Source organism: Amblyomma americanum, chromosome 1 (genome assembly GCF_052857255.1).
Source record: "Amblyomma americanum isolate KBUSLIRL-KWMA chromosome 1, ASM5285725v1, whole genome shotgun sequence".
Lineage (NCBI taxonomy): Eukaryota > Metazoa > Arthropoda > Arachnida > Ixodida > Ixodidae > Amblyomma > Amblyomma americanum.
In genome coordinates this window covers 323428815-323446182 of record NC_135497.1, presented here as the reverse complement: position 1 = coordinate 323446182, position 17368 = coordinate 323428815, and the positions used below count along the sequence as shown (strand labels likewise).

General features: G+C 43.5%; 1 protein-coding gene across 13 annotated transcripts in view; it reads left to right on the top strand.

The window, feature by feature from the left end:
- The window catches only part of LOC144115406 (uncharacterized), a 78048-nt gene that overhangs the window by 45675 nt on the left and 15005 nt on the right, over window positions 1-17368 (top strand). For 6 of the 13 annotated variants that reach the window (XM_077649782.1, XM_077649787.1, XM_077649781.1 and 3 more), the window contains exons 8-12: window positions 7082-7287; window positions 7526-7594; window positions 10008-10153; window positions 13434-13528; window positions 15915-16108. In XM_077649782.1, coding sequence (XP_077505908.1) covers window positions 7082-7287; window positions 7526-7594; window positions 10008-10153; window positions 13434-13528; window positions 15915-16108 — 710 coding nt within the window. Of the gene's footprint in view, window positions 1-1360; window positions 1380-7081; window positions 7288-7525; window positions 7595-10007; window positions 10154-13433; window positions 13529-15914; window positions 16109-17368 lie in introns of all 13 variants that reach the window. The other 7 variants (XM_077649777.1, XM_077649786.1, XM_077649778.1 and 4 more) reach the window with 3 other exon arrangements.

The window sequence follows — 17368 nt, the reverse complement described above, 5'->3', positions numbered from 1 at the left end:
GGGAGCAAGAGAGCAATTTACAGTGTCAAAACGTCCAGCTTCTTACAAGCAAATAGCATCATTCTTCTTATGGATAGTGATTGTGGAAATTGTATGTGGAAAATGAACGTTGGAATTGTCAAGCTAGGGCTTATTTAAAGAATTAATGTGTAAAGGAGGGGTACCCATAATTGCCCTCAGTATGGAGTTGCTCTTTTGCTGATGCAAATATCTTAGAAACTGTAAACAGTGTGACAAATTATATAGTATTAATCTTTTCCTTTTTTTACCCCCCCTTTTGATTTGGCTAATGGCAGAAACTATGAAGCCGTAATATTGAGTTCAATAAGGTGCTCAAGGTCAAATTTAAGAGATTGCAGTCTGCTTTGCTTGTGTTCATTCGATAGAAATTGTCCTTGTGTTACGGCATAAAAGTTGACTCTGAATATAAGTCAATCTCCTTACTAGCAACCTTTGCTGGCAAAAAAAAAAAAAGTTAACTCGAAATGTAAACTAACACATACCGCCCTACCCCCTGCTGCTGTTGCGATTTGTTATGTAGCTTCCTGAACGATGGCATCGTGCCGCACGCGGAGCTCCTCAAAATGTAAATTAACACATACCACCTTTCCCCCTGCTGCTGTTGCAATTTGGTATGTAGCTTCCTGCGCGATGGCATCGTGCCGCGCGCGGAGCTCAAAACAGTCTATGTGTAACGGCTCAGTCTCAGAGCCACTAGTCGGTGGCTAATGGAGATCAGAGGCGATAAAATGGTGCTGCATCCTGCCGTCTACACTCTAGAGTGGCAAACGGACTAGCCTGGTAAGTGGCAAAGCATACTGCAAATGGTCCTGTAGTTTTGGATTCCGATGTGGCACACACTCCGGAGGTTATCAGAAGTTTGCGCTCACGCTATCTACCGCTTGTCCAGGAAAGCAACTGCCAGTGCGAGCGAGCCGGTTAACGGTGTGCAATTCATATTTTTGTTAGATTGATCAACCTGCAAATGAATCAACGATTTTTGTGTTGACATATTGAGCTCCTTGTATTCTGCCTGGAATGGGCATCGACACGGCATGTGTACTATTCATGGCTTGGCCTAAACTGCCATAGACCACTCATTAGGTCGGCTCCACATATAGGTCAACCGCCCGATTTTCTGTAAAAACAAGGTCTACTTATATGCGGCCATATGCTGTAGTTTCTTACTTTTTACTTGAGTGTATGTGTGTTTTAGGTGTTTTCCGCATGATGTTTGTGGTAGCTGTGGTTTTGTTGCAGCATGCGATAATTGTAATTAAGTCCTTGTAGCATCTAAGTTTATTAGTCTTTGTGCACTGCTCACTGCTGCTTTCCTTGATCTTTGTTTATTTCCTCCTAGGCAGAGTCGTTATCTGCAAGTAAGCATTTCACAATTTTTATTTTTGTCTTCGTGCTTGCTGTATTGCATGCAATGCTTCAAGGTGGCAAGTGTAGCCATAGCCACTGAGTATGTTGCTTCATAAACAGAAGACTATCTCATATGGACTGACTACATGTTCCATGGTTCCAGAAGCATGCGCATGTGAGAAAGTCTGTGACAAGTGGCATGTGAATAATTGGAATTTTGATTTGTTTGCAAATAGTATAAGCTATTCAGTTTGATTTACCCCTGCAGATTTACTCTTAGAAGTTTAAAACTTCGGGCATTATGAATTTCACTGCATGTTGCATGTTTAATGCATGTTGCATGTTGGCCCCAAGGTTGTTGAACAGTTGGCTTCTCCTAGCAGCTAGCGAGTCTGGTGGTGAAGGTGTCGGAAGCTACCTTGAGGAACAGGAAGAAAAATTATCACATTACCGTATTTACTTGAATGTAACGCGAGTTTTTTCCCATATTTTTTCCCCTTAAAGTCTACCCTCACGTTATAATCGAATACCACACTTCGATTGGCCTAAAGCAGTGCCGCGGTGCAGCCATTTCAAGCAATCGGCTTGGTTTCGGTTTCCGCAATTTTGCAATCTTATGCTGGCAACATGGGTACCACGGAAGCCAAATCCTCATCCATCCAAAGTCAAAGTGTTGTTCTCTGTAATTTTTTGTTTGTTGCGACCTCCCGCTCAGTTCGTCATTGCATCGTGTTCTTGTGGCGTCGCTCGCGGTGTATTGATTCAGTGTGCACGATGGCAATGCGTCGTGCTCAGTACGAAGGTCGTTTTAAGAGAAAAGTGATCCTGTTAGCTGAAAAGGTCGGGAATTCTGCGGCAGCTCGAAGACTTGACCCCAACAAGTCAACCATCTGCGGATGGTGGCTGCAGCGGGAGGGGCTTTTTAATTGTGCGCCCGACCACAAAGGATTTCGAGGGCCTCGCCACGGCCATCACGTCGAGCTGCAGAAAAAAGTGGCGGACTTAATTATCGAGCAGCACAACCGTCTCATGTGGGGGTCAGTGTCGAGCTGATCCGTTGGAAAGTTGGGCATTGCTCGGGATATGGGAAGTTCAGAGCATCTCGTGGGTGGGCCTAAACTTTCATGAAGAGAAATAAATTCTCTCTGCGGCAAACAACATCGATGCGGCAGAAGTTACCGGGAGACTTCGATAGCTCAAAGGACTCCGTTTCCAAGAACTCAGCCTCCTAACGTGAGGAAGATGAATAAACATGTTGGCCACGATGTCTATTAAATGTACTTCGTTTTGCGTCCTTAAGCCTCGCGTTACATTCGTTGTTTTATTTTTTCCCGCTGGGCAGCATGTAAAGTCACCCCTCGCGTTACATTCGAGTAGATACGGTATATTCTCGCCTTGCTTCTGAATACATTCGCTGATTGATTTTTCGGACTTGTTGAGATCCCAAAAATAGTTCGAATAATCTAACGGGCCGAAAAATCTGTGAGCATAAAAAAAAATTGCTGCAAAAAAACAGCTTCAAAGATTGCAAACTTCGTCATTACCCACGTTCCATTTGAAACCAATATTGGATAGTATTTGAGCCAGAGTCATGCTTTTGTCACGCCTGCGCCATCTCGCATCACTGATACCAGAGTGTGGTATGGCTGCTGGTCATGCTGCGAACGTACTGCAGTGCATGCTTTGTGCCACTGCACACACCGTGCGATGCGAAAAGAGAGTCTGTTTCCCTGGGCAGCGATGGTTGTGAAGATGAGAGGGGGAACCTATGGGAAGAAGTGACTGCCTCCGTCTGCATCCCCCCCACCTCCCACATCCTCCCATCTGCCCTGCACCCACGGTAAGCCGTGGCATATACGGTTGCCAGCCCGTTAATAATGCGATCGTACGCCCTTGCTCACGTGCTGTTTTTTTTTTTTTTTTTTTTGGAGGCCATCTCGATAGCAGTGAAGAGCGTGCCGTTAACTTGGGTGGCTACTCTTAGGAACAAATAGCCAAACCTATCCAAACGTGTTGGTTTGATTGATTCCGTTTAAATCCAAAATGGTGACTTTCATAGCAGCGAAGTGCCGGTTGGTCGTGGCAGCGATGCTCGCTTGCGTCTATACTGGGTCTAAAAAACAAACTTTTGGGCTAAAAAATAATCTCCACAGTATTGCTGGCATCTATTTTACTCCAAAAAATATACCTTTTGGACTCTACAGGGCCCAAAATATCGGTATGCGACGGTTTCCTTACTAAAGTCCGACGTATTAAAAGATGTGGTTTACCACAGCACTGTGTAAATGAAGTTTTGCCCCCCCCCCCCCCCCCGCTCCCCCTTATGCTCTTGAGTTGCGGGTATTGCAAGAATAGTTTGCAAAATTGTTCGGCGACTTATAACATCAGATGCATTTTGAAACCAATGAACTGATAAAAAAAAAACTAGTGTAATACTTGTGTAAATGCGGCACCTTGTGCAGTACGGAGTCCTGCGTCTTTTGCCATATTTCTATTTCTCGTCTCAAGCTAGGTACGCTTGCCTTACCTGAGGGATGAAACTGCATTATGTACTGCAATGAAATTTACACTCTCCTGTAATGTAGTGCATGCATTATGGCAAATCTGAGATGTGAGGGCCAACAATGCTATGGCTTGTACAGAACAACAGTGTCTGGCCAGCACTACAGATCTTGTGCTCATCAGGCGTTGATTCCGCATAAGGGGTGGTCTCGCCAGTGTTGTTGCGTTGTGTCTGCGATATAGCACAATGAACCCGGGTTAGCGACCTCTTATGCTACTCATCCAGCAAGGAGAGGCCATAGCAGCCACTAGCATGTGCAGTGAACACCACTTAGTTGTGTTTGAAGAAAAGGTGACTTGCAAAAAAGTATACTTACGTGCAAAACATGTTGCATAGCTTTCGTTCTTTCATGACAGATTTCACTAAGCTCTCTTGTGGTGAAAGTGGCGAAACTGCACTTTGCGGGCAAATTATCCGAAGGTCGAGTTTAAAGTGTCAGGAAAACAGTACAAAGGCGTCCTCTTCGCTTATCATGTGTACCGGTCGCATTCAGACGCCGAGAGCCTTAGACATAATGTGAAATTAGGCAAGTGGGCTTTCTCACAACGACATGGCTGACCAACCGCTTCGAATAGTCACAATGCGAATGCGAGTGGATTTTTTTGTTTGATCCTTCCATAATGTATTGCATATCTAATGCCCACACTTATGACACTCACCCATCTTCACAACTCTTGTAGCGTGAGTTCTGCCGCATCGTTTTGGTCAGCTGTGGTATGCGAAAAAAGGCATTCGTGGAATTTCACATGGCGCTGTCACTGATGTCGAGGTGACACCGGCAGGGCAAGTGGTTTGAGTAAAGAATCCTACCTATTGTATGGTGACATGTGCGTAATGGCAGCGGCCACGGCGGTCGAATTTCGATGCAGGCGAAATTCTAGATGCCCGTGTACTGTACGATGTCAGTGCACGTTAAAGTACCCCAGGTGGTCAAAATTTCCGGAGCCCTTCACTACGGCGCCTCTCATAGCCTGAGTCGCTTTGGGACGTTAAACCCCCATAAACCAAACCAAACTAAACCAGAAAAATAGCCTGGCCACGTAGTTTCAGTTTCTGAGCTTTGCCAGCTGTCGAACCAAGCTGCGCGCTGCTTTCAGATGCTGACTGGTGCGTCGCTGGTTATTTCTTTTAGTGCGCTAGCACTAGGGCTCCCACTCCTGTATTTCGCTGTTTGTTTGAAGCCTTGGCTTGCATACAGGTTACCACGGAAACTCCTTCCCCAACCCTGGCACCTCTTTGCAGAGAAACGTATGTGAAAGAATGCGGTGTCAGAAGGGGAGGAAAAAGCGGCGGCCTTCACTTTCGGCCACGCTGGCCATGCGGGCCTCTGAAACAAAAGAGAAGAAAGGCGCGTAACCAGAAGGCTCCCAGTGTACATGCATATGGCGAAAGCGACGCGCGTGGGTGCCGAAGAACGGATGGCGGACGCGAGGGAGAGTGGTGACTGTTCGTTTCAAGACTGTTTCAGCCTGGCGCCTTAGGGGGCCGTCAAAAGCTCCTGGTATGACGAGACTGGAGAGGGGAGCGTGAACTTATCCCCACCTCATCGCTATGCTCCTCTGTGGCTAACTTCGCGTGTACTAACCCACCCCATCCATGCCTCTTAGTTCAGTGTGCTAGCGCATGAAGGAACATTTCAGCCTAACAAACGACATGGATTGCTAGCGCACCTCATTCGAATTTAGCGAAACTAAGCTGGTAATTTTTTTTTCTTTTTAGTTGCAGTCTCGCTATTCAGACGCCAATGTGTATTCTCCTCATTTAGTCTGAATTGTTCTTTTAACCTCATCACGGGCTTTTCGTTGTTTGTGCTATGAAGCCCCCTCACAGGGCTTCACAGCCTTTCTAATTTTTTACTGTTATTTCTTTTTCTTTTTCCAGGGGCAATGGGTGGTGGGGGGTATTATTAACTCGACCTTTGGATAATTGGGGAATTTCTACTGGTCTGAATTAATGAGGTTTTACACTCCGTCATGTTATTTTTAGATGCTGGTGCCAGTTATGTGTCATTCATGGATTTCGTGTTGTCACTTAATTTGCATGACCATAGTACAGGTTGACCTCAGCGGTGGCCTAGTGGTTGAGCATTCGCCTCGCATGCAGGAGGTGCGGGGTTCGATCCCCAGTGCCGCCGGGTACCCACCGGTGATACAATGGGCACGAGCTTCCCCTGACCTGGTGCACGGCTTATTCAGGGTGAAATGCTTGGGAAATGGGTCTTTGGCCCCACCTTGAACAAACGAAAATACCTTGTGCCAAACAAATAAAAATACCTTGGCTACAGATGCCCTTGCGCCATAAAAATCCACTGTCATCATCATCATCGCCACCATAGTACAGGGTACCAGGGGATTATAATACTGTTGCACTGTTTAATCAAACGGTATACGTTTTTGTGCACATATTTGTTTGGTTCTGAGTCAGTCTAGACTTGTTTATTTTGGTTAAAAAGACCATGCATTATTTTGAAAAAGATGAGACAACATCATAATTATTTTTCTGAGATTTTTTTAGTAGTGAACAGATACTCGATCTTTGATGGCATTTTTTTTTAATATGCACATTTGAATCTTATTCTAAAATTTCAGTGCATACACCCCGCTGCTGTGTGGCACGAGTCTGCATGCACCATGTGTGCATCTGCTGTGTGCCAGATTGTGTGCGCCTGGTTTTGGCTTCAGGGATGGACCATACTGCTGCAGTGAAGGCTGTCACCAACTCCATCGTTTACGCAACGAAATATTTTCGCAGTGCTGCTATAAAAAAATTAAAACGAAGCAATCAAGTGGTCACTTATTTTTTGGAAGCAGTTTTTTTTTTGTATGCCGTGTGGTTCATTTCGCCCTTTTTTTTTCCACCTTTGTTGTAACTGAAATTTTCAAGGTGCATTTTGCTGCACCTCCTGTGATCTTGGTTATAGCAGTGCCCACTGATTGTATGGATTGTGTGGTGGCTTCAGTAACAAGGCCAGCTCACGCCCTTTGCTTCTGGGGTTCTTAAGACGTGTGTCATTAGGTTTTTGACTGGGTTCTTCATTTTTTTTTTCTGTGGGCAGTAGTTTTTCAAATAATTGTTAATGTTTGTGCAGTCGTTGCAAGCATGTCATCACCTTTACGAAACTCTACAGCAGCTGTCATTCACTTGTCGCAGTTCCAGCAAGGCACGCAGTCATCACCTGCTCCTTCAAGTGGAACATCACGAGTGATGTTTCAGACCGGAGGCCTCATGGGCAGCCCGGGAGGATTTGTACCCATTGCAGCCGCTACTGCTCCTACCACGGCTAGTGTATCAACTGGACCTGACCACAGAGAACCATCATTGGCTACCGTCCCCCCTGCCAAAGCTCATGTCAATGGGTATGTGCAGATTTCTTCGCCCTTTGTCTTGGAAATGGCTTGTGCTTCATAGTGAAATCTAAGAGAAAGCTTAATAGCTGAACCTTGCTCCTTTGAAGTTTGAAGTTTTTTCACAGGTGTGGTGGTGTATGCGCATACAAAAGGGTTCCACAGAACCAATTCGCACATTTTGTTTTAGTAAGAACATTTTCTGTTGTCTCAGCCTGTCAGATAAAAAGGAATGCGTCATTTTTTTCAGGACGTCCTGTGAGGATAATTCGAGGCCCCGAAAGCCTTGTAACTGCACCAAATCCCAATGCCTCAAACTGTGAGTAACCCTCCATATTTTACTTTTCTTGTCGGAACCGGGGCTGAATCCTGCCCTGTCGACGAAAACATCATGATGCACAGAAAGCAGTTTTCTTTAGTATTAACTGCTCATTATTATGCTGCCATCTGCTGTCTTGAGTCACTGAGCGTTTTGTTATTTCTACAAATCTGCCGCTGTCTCGTCTCAGGATTGCTTTTTGTAGGCTACATCAATAGGACCAAAGAGTGTGCCATCAAGGCTCATTGTTGCCAAGCCTGTCTACAGAAATTGCCTAGTTTATAGGCATTCCATGCGTTCGAATCCAAGATGGCGGCTCTCACGGCAGCGATGACACCAAAGACTCGTCTGTTTATTGCAGCAATGTTTGCTCATATCTATGTTCTGAACTGCGCAAAGTTTGAAATACAGTAGAACCCTGCTATATTAAACTTGGATATAGTAAAGTGAAACTGCGGTCCCATTTCGCCTTCCATAGATTGTTACTCATTTGAACCTTGTTATAACGAAGTTGCAGGGGCCCGGTGAATCCTTCGTTATAGCCGTAACTTCATTATAGCCCATTTTGAATGAGCTTCCAAGGGGAATCGTCATTCTTTCCTTATAGCCATAGCCATTATTTCGTTATATACCGTTTCGTTATAACGAGGTTCGACTGTAGTAGTCAAGAGATTTTTTTCAAAGAAGCAGCTATAGCAAAGAGCGTCTGGCCGTGGTGATGTAGTTCCCGTGGAATGATGACATTGCGGTACATGCGAAGTTTAGGGTTGCAAGGCCAACATTTGGAGGCTAATAAATACCAAAAACAAGAAAACGGCACACACTGGGATTGCTTCACTTCAAAAGGAGACTCCAAATTTTTTACTGCCGTGGGGTTGTGAGAGAAAGCGTGTGGCGTGCACAGAAAAAAAAAAAAAAGTAAAGCTGCTCTCTGAACATAGAAAGGAGGTGGATTGGATCGCTGAGAAAGGAAAGACAGTGAAAGTGCAGTGAGGAATATAGGGAAGGGAAGAAAAGGGTAAACATTTGTGGCACAGGGAAGTGCAAAGCACAGGGTCAGCGGAGGCAAGAAGCAAACGCTGCGGCACCTTGTGGGCGGTTTTGCCGTGCTTGACTGTGTCGAGCGTGTTTCTTAACTATTGCCTCTTAAATGACTCTGAGGCTACGGAAGACGATGCCATGTTCATGCAAAGCTTTGGTTTTCACATGGAATCAAACTCGTTATATTCATGGCCACGCTGTATTCATGCAAATGCAATACTTCCACAAGACAAAAACGAAATCGAAGACATTTTAACATAGAATGTGGTAACTGAAAATAAGAAGAGCGGGATGAAAGACATTTCTGAGTTTTGTTTATAAACCAACACTTTGTATTTACTAAGGAGCCACATAATTGCCATGGAGCATCCTCAGAGCCATGCCATCACCAACAGCTGATACAATAAAGACCCTGGCATAGTAAAGATTTTTGCGGGTCTGAGTTACTTTACTATAGAGCAGTTCTACTTTATCGGTTGCGAACATATACACATGCTTTGGAACGTGAAATTTACAAATAAAGCCTAGATGCATAGCAGTCTAAGTATGCAGCCATGAACTGAGGAATGTGCTTTACAATTTCCTGCTTTACCTGCACAATGCACCCCTCAGTGACCGGCCACGCCTCTATTCAGCGAGGAAATTCAGCTTTTTCTTGGTTTTGGTATTTCGAAAACTTTTGTGGCCACCTGTACGTGTTGCTATGGGGTGCGTCACAGTTATCACTAAAGTCCGATATATTGCACAAGTCTGAATCATCAGAGTCCAAAGAATCAGGCGGCTACTGTAAATGGATAATGGTTATAGATCACACAAATATGCGTGAATTTCAGGCTGTATTTTTTCACGTAAATGTAATTAAGCTTGAAATTTCTGGGGATAGGCTTTAATTCCTTGCCTACCCTGGCATCTAAAATTGCACGTATGGCTTGAGCCTTGTTGAAAGAAGGTTATTTAGTGCAGGTAATTGTCTTTTGCATTTGCATGGTTCAGCATCTGCCAAAACTGTTGCCTGCAGTGTGTAGCTTGGCTGCCAGCACATGGAAAAAGGCGATGTAATAAGGGACTAATTATTCATTAGCATCCACTCAAGTGCAGTCATAAGATTGCGAAGGAAAGCTGTATAGCTTTCAGAGAAGCTTTGTAGTTGAAGAAAAATTCTTATTGGTCCCAAGATTGAGCTCGAGATCACTGCCTGTCTTGGACAGTTGCTCTGCCATCCAAGCTAACCAGGACAGCTAGCAGATGGCATGGTGAGGCCAAATTGATCAACTCGATGCGGGAATGGAGTTAGCTCAATGTGTTTTGGGGTAATCCTGCAAGGTGGAGTAAATAGCTGCATTTGAGTGAGTGCTTTGTGTTTTGGTTACAGGTACTGTGACTGTTTTGCTAATGGCGAGTTCTGCCATAGCTGCAACTGTAATAATTGTTTTAACAACCTGGAGCATGAAGAAGAACGTCAAAAGGCCATTGGAGCCTGTCTAGAGAGGAATCCCCATGCTTTTCGTCCAAAAATAGGTGGGTGCTGGCATTACCCGAGCAAAACTACAAATATTCAAAATACTTTTTTGATCAAAATAGTATCTTTTATTTGCCTCCACTACTTCATCAGCCATATTTGTAGTAATGATCTGGTAAAGTAGCATAATGAATTCACTTGCAAGTAAATTCACCCATTGCATTAGTCATCTGCATGTCTGAAACTAATTTTTTTGCTGTGTAAATTTTACCCCATGTAATTAATGCACCTCCCAAATTAGCAGCAAATTTTTTTACAAAAATGTGCATCTATTTTGGAAGTATACCTGTCATGAGGTTCCATGTGCGAACTCCTTGGGCATTGAGACTACCCTTGTGATAGAGGTATAAATAAGACTACAGTAGACTCCCATTAATTCAAAATTCAAGGGACCAGAGAATTTTGTTTGAATTTTCAGAAGTGCAGCTTAATATGATGCACGACTAAATGTAATTTGCTTTATGGACATCTGTGCATATAAACAGTAATTTGCAACTATTTTACCGTGCAAACGTAGCTAAATGCTTTAATAACATGGGATATGGGTGAAAGGCAGTGATGTCATTACTCAGCCAGCAGCCTCAGACTCATGGTTGAAAAAAAGTTATCAGTAATGTATTGGTTTCCCAATATAATAAAACCACATTAATTGGGACCTAAGGGACTGAAAAAAAGGTCTGAATCATCTGAAGTTCAGATAGTTGAATGGCTACAAAAAAAACCTTTAAGAGGACAACTTTGAAAACTAAATGTTTCGACAAATTTGCCTGTCTGGTTGGGTTTGAAGACATAAAAAGAACAACTTTGCAATTCAGCAAATTTAACTGATTAAAAGATAAGCGATAGTTGTCTGCTTTTTAGTGAAAGTTGCGCAGCAATGACAATTTTTTGCAATTCCGTCGTGGTGTACTGCATGCCCATTGCCGTAATTATCATAGCAGAACTGGTCCAAAATAGTAAGGCCTTTCGCAGCCTCCTTCACAGGTGTGACACAGTAGCTGTGGAGCCACTACACAATGAGCAGCTTGTGATAACCGCGCATTTTCGGCACACACGGCCTTGCGGAGGGAAGTGAAGGGAATGCACATTTGCGCCAGAACAGCACGATGCCTAAAGAGAAAAGACCAGCGAAACGTCAGTCAGCATCTGTACTGGCGTGCAGCTGGTCTTGCTTCCCCGATGCATGGTCGATAGCCAATATTGTCACGCGCGATATTGTCACGATATTGTCATGCACTATCGACACGACCCCCTTTGAACCGCATCTGAGCTAACCGGTTGAAAGGAACTTCTTGCCAAGCTTGGTTGCTGTCTGCGCTATAGAAAAGAAGAAAATTAAGTTTTTTTTTCCAGATGGTGGTGTGCGTTCGCCGTAGAAAGTGCTTACGAACACATTTTTCAAGACTCGGCCGCAGAGCGAGCAAGAAACCGAACGTGGAGAGAATGCCCATGTTGGAATGTTTGTTTTTCGCGCTTTCTAGTCATCGGAGACCTTCTGTCAAGAGTATGTCAGACCTCAAAAAAAAAAAAAACTTAAATATAAAGACTTATTTTTGGCTGTGGTTGTGGATTGGCTGCCAAACCGAAACAGAAGCTTGGATTTGCGGAAACACAGCTTCGGGAAATGAAAACGCCAAAGAGCTTGTGCCTCTCTGCAACAGGCTTAGTAAGCCAGAGCTTCCGGCACGATGTTCAAGAATGCAAACGAGTCGTTCAGTGCCCTGGTATGGAAGAGGTGCCAGAAGACTGAATTTGCACCCTTGAGAACAGTGGAGATTGCAGCAGCCTTGGCTGTGCTTGAATTCAGTGAGAGTGCACGCGGCATCAGGAGACTGCTCGAGAAGCTGCAGCTAGAATATAGATTCCAAACTAAGAAGCATGTCTAGCAAGCAACCAAAGACAGCATTTCCCGATTGCAGACAAGGGTGCAGGACAGCTCTAAATTTGAAAAAAAAAAAGGTCTTGAAGCAGTTGCTACAGAAAAGTGTCATGTAGAAGAGGAAGGCCCAACCGGTATTTTAATTACTTTTGGCCATAAAATTGAATAGCATGTTCTGAAATCTTTGAACATATATTTCTCAGTTCGCACTTTTTGGGAAAACACCACCGTGGGGAAAACTATCATTTGCAAACTGCTCCGCTAAAAGTTGCTTTCAGTGTGGTTTCTGGAATTAAATTTTGTCAGGAATAAGATAAGGTAGCTTTAAGGTCTCTAAATCTTTTCCAACACACAATTTTTCAGATGTTTGTTATATAATGACAACAAAAAAAATTGTTTTTAAAATCATGAGGTTTTTGCAGAAATGACATAGAAAAATGTGCTACCGGCCTTATCCTCCACTATAAACCACCTATAAGTATCTAATCGCAAATAATTAGTATATCTTCACTATTTTTGAAATGGTAGGTTTCCTAAGCTGACACACTTCATTACTCAATATGACAGCTATAACTTTTTTCTCTTTATGCTATGGTGATGAATTTAGAATGTAGTCTAATGATAAGAAGATAAACCATCCCTGAAAATGTGATCAAAATTGGTGAAGCAGTTCAAAAGTTGACTTTTAGCCTAGCATCCCCCCTTAAGCGAATTTAAGAGAATCCTCGTAAGAGAATCCACGATACGAATTCAGCGGCTTTAAAATGCATTGAGAACATAGCCAGCCAACCGAAATTTTGAAATTTATATGAATTAACCAACAGTTTGAATTATTTAAATTTGCATTATCGCTAGTTTACTGTTTTCTGAAAGCATGGAGAGCTTGGTACTTTCACTAAATGCTGGGCGTCACGTGCCTAACTTTGGTGAAGTTAGTCATAAAGTATTAATCGGAAGTTTGTAGCTGGCAATTAAATAGCTGTATCAGTTTATAAAATTTCAAGAATATTATTCTGCTGTGTGTGTATGCTCCTAACTTGAACTGCGGGGCTGAAGAGCACATGCAACCACACCCATGAGCGCATGTCACTGAGAGTTTCAGGTATACTTTGGTTCCAGATACAGCCTGTTTTTCTTTCTTTTTCTCATTTATGTCAAGTGAGCGTAATGCGGCTGCTATTGAGTGTCCTTTTTGCAGACATTTTTTGTTAATTTGCCATTTCCTTTTGTAGTGTGATGGCACTGCACTGTAGTGGTGTGGTTCCTGCTTGAGGTGGTTCCTCAGAGGTTGTTTATAAGAAAGTTTTTGATTTCAGCTTGTGGCCAGTGGCCGACGGCACTGCATGATGCATTTATACTTGATTTGGGGGCCAGATTTCTTACCAACTTATTGTCTGCAGGCAAAGGGAAGGAAGGAGACCATGAGCGACGCCACACAAAAGGCTGCAATTGCAAACGATCTGGTTGTCTAAAGAACTACTGTGAATGTTATGAGGTAAGGGCTGCGCAGGCTGCTGTGGCTTTTGGACAGCTGGTCGAACAAGGTTGTGGGACACTTAGCACTGCTTAAAGATACGGCTGTCGCTGTTATTTTGCCTGTGATGAAATTGAGAAGTCTGGAAGCTGCTATAAGTCACTTTGGTGATGCTTTCACCTCCCATGTGCCATGCAGCAGTGGTTGTTGCAATTCGTTACTGCTCGGAGTTGGCACATGCAACAGGCATAACTTTTTTTTATGCGGTTGCATAAGATCCCCATGTCCTCACACCCACCGGCGGTGTCACACTTTTCCACCTGCCCTCTGGCAGGTGACATCGGTGTTGCACAGGTGCGCCACCTGCCATGTGTGATACACGGAAGAACCAGCTGTGAGCTTCCACAGTTGGCAGGTGGCAAAGTGGAGAGTGGGAAATCCCCCCCTCCCCTATGTGTGGTCGTGCATGGCAGCTCACAATGAGGTTCTTATGCTGTCACGTCACAGCCAATGGTAATTAGGTGTCCTCCAAGTTTTTTCGACTGCAGTATCTGGGTTGTTCACAGCATACAGCTCATCAGTGTGGACCACTTGCCTCAGGAACATATGTTGATTGTGGTTGATGCTCTCAGAGTTGTTAGTGGCTTCTGACTGTTTTTTTTACCAGCTCCTTAATCATTCATCAGGAGATGAACTTAGTGAATGGTGCAAACGTGGATGTCAATGGATGCAACAATCATGGAGTTGGTTGTCTAAACAAATGTCAGCAGCCTGTTGTTGCAGATTTAAAGAAAATTAACTTTAAATTTTAATCTGAGGAGTGGAATTTAAACTTGAGAGAATACATTTCAAGCTAGAATAATAATTGGAGGTACCGAAGTTATCACTTTTTGAAAACACAGCATTGGCACGCCTGAAAATGATGTAAAATTGATCGACTAGCTGTTATTCCAGTCTAAGTTTGCCACCGAGATAGTCTGACTACAAGCTTAACTGGCTTTGGTTAATCACTAAGTCACAGTGTTCCATAGATCACGCCTCTGTATAAAGTGGTGGAATGGAATTGTGGCTTCATTTGTGATTTTCTCCACTGCATAATCATTTCTTGATACAGAACAGTTCAGGGAAGGTTTTGCATTTGCATTGGTTGAATTTTTTTAGTGCAAAATGCGCAGGACAAAGAAAGGAGATACGCGCAGGACGAACACTGTACTAGAAGGAAGACTTCTTAAAGTAGAAAGACGGGCAATTTGGTCTTAGAATGTAGAATGCATTTTTTCAGAGCTGAAAAAATGCATTCTGCGTACCAAGACCAATTAGCTCGTCTTTCCACTTTAAGAATTTTGCATTGGTAATTGCCTTTTCACCTCTTTGAGTAAAAACAACATAATAAGACAAATGTGCAACTGCTAACTGTAGGGTTGGCACTGTAAAAAAAGAAGAGAAAAAGGTTTGCAGCTTCATGGCTGGAGTATAGACAACTGGTGCGCTAGCTTGCCATTGGCAGTATGCATATGTGTGCTGTAAAACCTGTGGTTATTTGAGAAGTGGGCCTATGGAGAAGAGTGATGCTGTCTGAGATGAATGATGTGCTCATATGTTTGCTTTAAAGGGACCGTGAAACGGTTTTTGAAGAGTGTCGCTAAATCTGTTCAGTGTGTAGAATGAATGCTTTTGAGCATTCTCATTAAGTACGAGTCCTTGGAATGTAGCCAGTGATTTATTATTACTTTAAAAAAAAACGTAAAAAAATCAGGTGTCGAAGCACTAAATATTCACAGGTGGGGCGCAGTTTTAACCTGCTTTCTTTAGTATTTCTAGAGTGCTGGGGTGTATGCATTAACGGGGGAGAGGAGGGGCATTATTTTTAATTGACAATATCTTCAGTGTTAATGAAGCTAGCTCAAATTCGTGCGGTAGGGTGACGAGTGATGGAATATTTATCGCTCGTTTGCTTTACTTAACCTCGGTAAATGTCTTTTCATGGTCCCTTAAACAGAAAGTACTCATCTGTACTCATTTGTACTTTAAGAAAGTACTCGTTTGTACTCACTCATGACATAATTATGCTATTATATTTTTTGCTGTATTTTATAAGTAGGTTCAACTGCACAGCACTACTATTGCTTCAGATCTCAGGCCTGCAAAACCTGTGATGTGCATCTCTTTTCTTTAAGCTGTCCATTGTCTGTGCGAATGCAGCCTCCAGGTTTTGTTGTAGATGCGCTGGTGTTGCTTACACTGGTCAGTGCAGAAGGCATTTTCGACTATAATCCCTCCTGCTCTGTGCTGTGGACGTGCCTCAGAAGTTGCTTTTAAAAAATGCTGGACATTGAAAGTGTTGACTTCATCCATGGGCACAGATTTCACTGCACCACAATGACTCTTGTCTTCTTAATTTTGGTAGGCTAAGATCCTGTGCAGCAGCATGTGCAAGTGTGTGGGCTGCAAGAACTTTGAGGACAGCTCAGAGCGCAAGACCTTAATGCAGCTGGCGGACGCAGCTGAAGTGCGTGTGCAACAGCAAGCTGCTGCTCGCACCAAGATGTCGGCTTGTGACCTGCCCATGCGGCCAGCCCCAGTGTCTGACACTGGTGAAAGGTGATCATATTTGTGGCTCTTATTGTGCTTGTTCTTCTATTATGCATGGATCTAAATTTTGTGAGCTTTGCCATAGCCTTTTATCTCTCTTTGCCTGCTCACTAGATTTGTGGGAGAGCACTAACCCCGCCGTTAAGCACTTGCTTGAACTGTTTGCTTGAAATTAGTTGCAATGAAATGAAATGTAAATTTTTCTTGATGGTAAGAGCAGAGTTTGTTTTGCCCCAAGTGTGTCGTGAAAATTTTTAAAAGTTGGGCACCTTCAGCAAACACTGAATTTACAGTATTGCAGCTTCACAACAAGGTCAGATACAGTAAACTATGATGAACTTGAAATCATAGAGAAAGCTTTTGGCATAAATGAAATTTCGAGGCAAACTGAGTGCCAGAATTTTCAGTGTCCTGTTGGTCACCATAAACATTTAGGTATTTTATCTGGTTTTATTTTGCCGTACAAGCTCCATTACACAAACCCAGCATTTAGTTGTAGTGAAGGGAGTCTCATGTAGCAGCATGGTAGGACGAAACACGACCGACAAAGATACTTTAAATGAGTTAACTGTTGGGCTAGTTGGTGTTGACATCACATTTGTCTTATATAGCACAAACGACAGGACGTAGGAAAAGACGAAGAAAAACACTGGTGCTAAATAATGATGTTCGTCTTCATATTTTCCTTTGTCCTGTAATCTGTGCTAAATAAGATGATTTTGATGACCAACAAAGAGCGCATGGCTTCATATGTAATGCAACAGCAGCCATCCGTGTGACGGGTGGGTGAAAACGCAGTTTTTCCCACGTGCCTACAGTTTGTTCAGCCGGCATTGCCCTTGAAAACTTACTTGTTTCGTGTATCCACCACAGAGTAGCAGCAAAGGGCATGCATCGTGGTGTGCTAGAGCATACTTGCACACTTCTTCTTGGCATGGCTTGTGGCATGAAGTGTGGGCCACACATACCTTTCTCTGAGGGCCTTTTTTTTATTGTTTTCAGAGGCGAGGTTTCTAGATACATTTGAACCTCGTTAAATGAAGTCGAAGGTGCTGCGCAACTTCTTAGTTGTAACTCTAGGTGACCTAGGTTGCAAATGTTGCATGCCAATGGTCTTGCCTACCGCCATGTGGCCTTGGAACAACATTTAGTCTGCCACTGATATGTGCTGGTGCTGTTATGGCCAGTGTGCTTGTGCGTCATGCGGGGAGGCCATCTAGAATGGGTACTGGCAGTGGATTTGCGCCCATGCACCAGCATTTATCATGG